A 7,250-nucleotide genomic window follows, 5' to 3' on the forward strand; every position below is an offset into this window, starting at 1 on the left:
TTACTCCGCAATTCGAAACAACGACTTGTGGAGGGAGGGCTCTGGATGTTGGAATAGTATAATATACTATTCCAACTCCAGTCTGTACGAACTCTAGGAAAGGTGTTGTATTTTAAATCCAACACCTCCCCCCCCCCTCCGCAAGTCGTTGTTCTGACTTGCAGAGTAATGGTATGCGGAATCACAACGCGGTCGTGATAACGACTGCGTTGTGATTCCCCGCGGGGATAAAGTTTTGTTGTAAACGTCGTTTACCCTGTGATTACAGTATTGTTGCTTTGTAATTCTCCTGCTCTATGCCTCCCCTGACACATGACTTTTAATGTCACTGTAAATGTCCATGGTTTAAATTTTTCTTTTCAAATGTCATACCTTGATTTCAATAAAATAAAATACTGGATGGTTGGATCCAGAAGGAGAGAGAGGGGTCTTTATGGCAAAGATCCTTGATAGTAGGGTCTAAGAATTGAGAGGAAGGGATTTTTGAGTACAAACCCTGGATATTTGAGTCCAGGAAATTAGAGGAAGGTCCTCTAAAGTAAAATGAAATAACTGGAATAATGTGTTCCAGAGATGAGAAGAAGAGACGTAAAAGGACGGACCATGGATAGTTGGGTCCAGTAGACGAGAGTCGGGCTTTTAGAGTAAAAGCCCTTGAAATTTGGGTCCAGGAAATGAAAGTCTAGCCTTTAGGGTACAGTGCAACAGTTTACAAATCCTGCTGCATCGCTCACTACGAACACAGATTGTTCCCATAGCATGCAGCTCGGAAGCATTTAAAGATAGTAGACACGCTATTCCACCCTTTGATTGAATGATGCCACTCTAGGTGATTGTTCAGTCTATCTAAGCACTGCTCTTCCCTGTGGTCACAGTTAACAATTTTGGGCTCACCTTGTTACTTTCAGTCCTGTGCTCGTCAAATATGTCCTGGTCATCCTCCATGGGAACATTGATGCGTATACTTACAGCTCCTGGTATGAATCCTCTCCCTGGATCCTGGTGTGGCTCCTTGGAGCTCTCACCGCGGTGTCCTACCAGGGTAAGGGAGATGCAGTCACACTCCATAGGCACATTCACCCAGATACTTACAGCTCCTGGTATGAATCCTCTTCCTTGAGCCTGGAGTGGCTCCTTGGAGCTCTCACCGCGGTGTCCTACCAGGATAAGGGAGATGCAGTCACCCTCCATAGGAACATTCACCCACATACTTACCACAGTGTCCTAACAGGGTAAGGGTTCTCCCTGCATAGGAACATTCACTTAGATACTTACAGCTCCTGGTATGAATCCTCTCCCTGCATCCTGGAGTGGCTCCTTTGAGTTCTCACCGCAGTGTCCTACCAGGGTAAGGGTGATGCAGTCACCCTCCAGGGAAGCATTCAACCAGAGACATTACACCTCCTGGTATGAATACTCTTCCTTGATCCTGGAGTAGCTCCTTGGAGCTCTCACAGCGGTGTCCTATCAGGGTAAGGGAGACGCAGTCACACTCCATAGGAACATTCACCCAGATACTTACAACTCCTGGTATGGAGCCTCTCCCTGGATCCTGGGGTGGCTCCTTGGAGCTCTCACCGCGGTGTCCTACCAGGGTAAGGGAGAGGCATTCTCCCTGCATAGGAACATTCACTTAGATACTTACAGCTCCTGGTATGAATCCTCTCCCTGGATCCTAGAGTGGCTCCTTGGAGCTCTCACCGCGGTGTCCTACCAGGGTAAGGGAGAGGCATTCTCCCTGCATAGGAACATTCACTTAGATACTTACAGCTCCTGGTATGAATCCTCTCCTTGGATCCTAGAGTGGCTCCTTGGAGCTCTCACCGCGGTGTCCTACCAGGGTAAGGGAGATGCATTCTCCCTGCATAGGAACATTCACCCAGATACTTACAGCTCCTGGTATGAATCCTCTCCCTGGATCCTGGAGTGGCTCCTTGAAGCTCTCACCGCGGTGTCCTACCAGGGTAAGGGAGATGCAGTCACCCTCCATAGGAACATTCACCCACATACTTACCACAGTGTCCTAACAGGGTAAGGGTTCTCCCTGCATAGGAACATTCACCCAGATACTTACAGCTCCTGGTATGAATCCTCTCCCTGGATCCTGGAGTGGCTCCTTGGAGTTCTCACCGCAGTGTCCTACCAGGGTAAGGGTTCTCCCTGCATAGGAACATTCACCCAGATACTTACAGCTCCTGGTATGAATCCTCTCCCTGGATCCTGGAGTGGCTCCTTGGAGTTCTCACCGCAGTGTCCTACCAGGGTAAGGGTTCTCCCTGCATAGGAACATTCACCCAGATACTTACAGCTCCTGGTATGAATCCTCTCCCTGGATCCTGGAGTGGCTCCTTGGAGTTCTCACCGCAGTGTCCTACCAGGGTAAGGGTTCTCCCTGCATAGGAACATTCACCCAGATACTTACAGCTCCTGGTATGAATCCTCTCCCTGGATCCTGGAGTGGCTCCTTGAAGCTCTCACCGCAGTGTCCTACCAGGGTAAGGGTTCTCCCTGCATAGGAACATTCACCCAGATACTTACAACTCCTGGTATGAAGCCTCTCCCTGGATCCTGGAGTGGCTCCTTGAAGCTCTCACCGCAGTGTCCTACCAGGGTAAGGGTTCTCCCTGCATAGGAACATTCACCCAGGTACTTACAGCTCCTGGTATGAAGCCTCTCCCTGGATCCTGGAGTGGCTCCTTGAAGCTCTCACCGCAGTGTCCTACCAGGGTAAGGGTTCTCCCTCCATAGGAACATTCACCCAGGTACTTACAGCTCCTGGTATGAATCCTCTCCCTGGATCCTGGAGTGGCTCCTTGGAGTTCTCACCGCAGTGTCCTACCAGGGTAAGGGTTCTCCCTGCATAGGAACATTCACCCAGATACTTACAGCTCCTGGTATGAATCCTCTCCCTGGATCCTGGAGTGGCTCCTTGAAGCTCTCACCGCAGTGTCCTACCAGGGTAAGGGTTCTCCCTGCATAGGAACATTCACCCAGGTACTTACAGCTCCTGGTATGAATCCTCTTCCTTGAGCCTGGAGTGGCTCCTTGAAGCTCTCACCGCAGTGTCCTACCAGGGTAAGGGTTCTCCCTGCATAGGAACATTCACCCAGGTACTTACAGCTCCTGGTATGAATCCTCTCCCTGGATCCTGGAGTGGCTCCTTGGAGCTCTCACCGCAGTGTCCTACCAGGGTAAGGGTTCTCCCTGCATAGGAACATTCACCCAGGTACTTACAGCTCCTGGTATGAATCCTCTTCCTTGAGCCTGGAGTGGCTCCTTGGAGCTCTCACCGAGGTGTCCTACCAGGGTAAGGGTTCTCCCTCCATAGGAACATTCACCCAGGTACTTACAGCTCCTGGTATGAATCCTCTCCCTGGATCCTGGAGTGGCTCCTTGAAGCTCTCACCGCAGTGTCCTACCAGGGTAAGGGTTCTCCCTGCATAGGAACATTCACCCAGGTACTTACAGCTCCTGGTATGAATCCTCTTCCTTGAGCCTGGAGTGGCTCCTTGAAGCTCTCACCGCAGTGTCCTACCAGGGTAAGGGTTCTCCCTGCATAGGAACATTCACCCAGGTACTTACAGCTCCTGGTATGAATCCTCTTCCTTGAGCCTGGAGTGGCTCCTTGGAGCTCTCACCGAGGTGTCCTACCAGGGTAAGGGTTCTCCCTCCATAGGAACATTCACCCAGGTACTTACAGCTCCTGGTATGAATCCTCTTCCTTGAGCCTGGAGTGGCTCCTTGAAGCTCTCACCGAGGTGTCCTACCAGGGTAAGGAGAGATGCAGTCACCCTCCATAGGAACATTCACCCAGGTACTTACAGCTCCTGGTATGAATCCTCTTCCTTGAGCCTGGAGTGGCTCCTTGGAGCTCTCACCGAGGTGTCCTACCAGGGTAAGGGAGATGCAGTCACCCTCCATAGGAACATTCACCCAGATACTTACAGCTCCTGGTATGAATCCTCTCCCTGGATCCTGGAGTGGCTCCTTGGAGTTCTCACCGCAGTGTCCTACCAGGGTAAGGGTTCTCCCTGCATAGGAACATTCACCCAGATACTTACAGCTCCTGGTATGAATCCTCTTCCTTGAGCCTGGAGTGGCTCCTTGGAGCTCTCACCGAGGTGTCCTACCAGGGTAAGGGAGATGCAGTCACCCTCCATAGGAACATTCACCCAGATACTTACAGCTCCTGGTATGAATCCTCTCCCTGGATCCTGGAGTGGCTCCTTGGAGTTCTCACCGCAGTGTCCTACCAGGGTAAGGGTTCTCCCTGCATAGGAACATTCACCCAGATACTTACAGCTCCTGGTATGAAGCCTCTCCCTGGATCCTGGAGTGGCTCCTTGGAGCTCTCACCGCGGTGTCCTACCAGGGTAAGGGAGATGCAATCGAAGGTCCCTGCAGTGGGACTCGAACCTGTCTCCACACTGATGTGATAAAAAGCCATCCTTGAATACAGAAGGTTTTCTGAGCTCGCTGGCTGCTTTCAATGGATGAATACAACTTTAATGCTGTGTGGCATCAGTATTTCCTCTTTATAGAAAGCAGAGTTCTTTGTGCAGGCAGCTGGGCCCATGGAGTGCTACTGCCCCGCCCATCCTTATTTGATTAAAACCACAAGACAAAGGAGGAGGGGAACAAACATTTCAAGAGAATCTTAGCAACATGCTCATTTCCTGTGGAGATAAGCTGGAGCATGTTTAGCGATGTGAGCTAATAAAAGCCCAGAATGGCCGAGCAGTTGCCGTGGGAAAGGGTGAGAGCTCTCTCTGCTGGGCAGAAGCACAGCCTATCAGTTGCCTGGCTCAGCAAATGTGTATGATGCTGAGCCAGCCTAGCGACTGGAAGCCTTCCAAGGAGCAATGCCAGAACACCACAAGCTGCCCTCTGACCCCACTGGCCACGAGGAGGAATACTGAACATTATGCTGAAGTTGATCAATAACAACAGAACGGTGGAAATGAGGCAGTGGAGTCACATACGATACCCCTGCCCCGTGTGCATGAGCGGTTCAGGGAGAGGCATCTTTAGAGCTGGGCTGTGAACTGTGATGGGCCAAAAACAATGCATTGGAAGATGCTTTTGAGAAAAAATGATTTGTTGAACTGTAAAAAAAAAAATTAAACATTGTATTCTGAATGGAAGTGCTGTTCAAGACAGGATACACCGAGTTGGGAAGTGAAAATCCCTGACTCGAGCGAAGATATAATCAACACAAGGCCATTCTATGGTTAACAGCATTCAAAGCCACTGCAATTGTACAATTCTGAGCTTGTAGTCTTTTTCACAGGATTATGGATTTGCCATATTTGGCACATATTCCATTATGTTCTGCCTATTCTGCAGTTTGTTTATTATTATTATTTTTAATTTCTAGCTCCACCAGATCAAACGTTATTCGAAACGTGGCAACATGTTCACTGCAGTGGGAGGCCCTCTTCAAAGGTTAGCTGGCCATCTTTCAGATGTTTATTTCTGTATATGGATATTAAACTGATATTAAAGAAATTAAATCATTGCCCAGGCAGTCCTACCCTCTGTAAAAATTATAAAATATTGAACTAATACTATTTTAAAATGTGCTGCGTTATGTAGCGTAATTTGCCTTTTCGAGCCACTTAATTTTGTCAACCTCAACCCTGCCGCATAATTTTGTGCTCCCCTGCCACATAGTTCCAGTGGCCCTGGCAATATTTTATATTCCACATACTCAACTGCATTGTGAAGAAAGCAATATGAGGTCCAACAGTAATGTGCAGTAAAAGAAAATAATTTCTCTTGATGACGTAAGTGCAATGTGCCCTTTATAGACAGACAACACCGCAGAACCCACGCTTTTTGGATGCTGTAGGGAAATAGTTTGCACTGCATTGACATGGCTGAGGAAGGTCTCAACAGTTTCCTAGCTTCTGTTCAAAGAGATTATAACCTGGTTGTGTTCACTGACGTAATATCGACAACACTAATATCGTGCTACAAAAGTATTGATTTGTATTTAATTAGCTTCCCACCCTTTACCACTAAAAATAAAACTCACACCTAACATATCACCCAAACAATATCTTAATTACACAATTTACATAATTAATTATCAATTAAATAATAATTATTAATTAACAATATTTAAACAATGTTATAATGTGTTTCCTGCACACCCTTTACCCATACAAAAACAGAAAACTATATCAAATAAAAAAAAAAAAAATGAATGTGTTACACAATTTACATAATTATCAATTAAATAATTATTTATAATAATATATAAATAATAAGTAATTATAATTAATTTACTTGCCACCCTATAACCCTACAAAACCCGCATCTAAAACCAAAACTAAAGAAAACTATTTATTATACAATCAAAATAAATAATTATCAATTAAATAATTAATATTAATTAAAATAAATTATTAATTAATTATAACTATTTACTTCCCAAACTGTACCCCTATAAACCCCACACCCTGCTACATTATTAAAAATGACCCAAAAAACTATTACATGAAATTTAAAATCTACTTAAAATGTCCAAAATATTTTAAGACAATATTTATAGAAACAATTTATAACATATATATTTAAAATATATATTACAAAACATAAACATTATAACAAATCGATATTATCAACAACAATATTATTAACATCGATATTAACAACATAATTATTTTGGTAATCGATATTTACACTTTCTATATTTTTTTAATCTATAGTACTTAACTTAAAATCGATATTCTTGTGAACGATATTCTTGCAGGTGATATTTCTGTATGATGATATTTCCAACTCGATATTTATGTAGGCCGATATTACATTTTTGATAGTCTGTCTGAATACCACCTGTTTGGCTTGACTAGAGCATCTCTTTTTTGGGGTAAAGAGAACAAGGCAAATATTGTAGGGATCCATTACTGGCCATGTTCACTTCAAATTAATTTGCCAGTTCAAACCCTTGCACCCACGCCATGCAGTTTTCTCATCAATAATTTTACAGACAAATGTTGCAGTGACATCATCAAAGATCACTACACACCAATTGTGGTCTCTATCTGTTCATAGTTTGCACACTATAAAAGATTAAAGGGCAGAGGATATATACAATTCCAACCATCTGTTTGAACAGAATGATTAATAAACAAATTGGCATTTCAGGTGTGACAAAAAAGGTGCCCAGGGAGCAAGTGTTAACATTGTTTCCCAACCGAACTCAGAGTGCACATGTGGGCTCTTGCGGCCAGAGCCTGGCTTAT

General features: G+C 45.3%; 1 protein-coding gene across 1 annotated transcript in view; it reads right to left on the bottom strand.

Moving 5' to 3' along the window:
- LOC144798532 (hydroperoxide isomerase ALOXE3-like) overlaps positions 1-4,539 on the bottom strand; it is a 109,194-nt gene extending 104,655 nt beyond the window's left edge. Inside the window, exon 1 of the mRNA XM_078669460.1 lies at positions 4,301-4,539. Within this exon, the coding sequence (XP_078525586.1) occupies positions 4,301-4,447 (147 nt within the window). The 5' untranslated portion in view covers positions 4,448-4,539. The remainder of the gene's footprint in view (positions 1-4,300) is intronic.
- Positions 4,540-7,250: the final 2,711 nt, after the last annotated feature.

Source organism: Lissotriton helveticus, chromosome 12 (genome assembly GCF_964261635.1).
Source record: "Lissotriton helveticus chromosome 12, aLisHel1.1, whole genome shotgun sequence".
In the NCBI taxonomy this organism is placed as follows: Eukaryota; Metazoa; Chordata; class Amphibia; order Caudata; family Salamandridae; genus Lissotriton; species Lissotriton helveticus.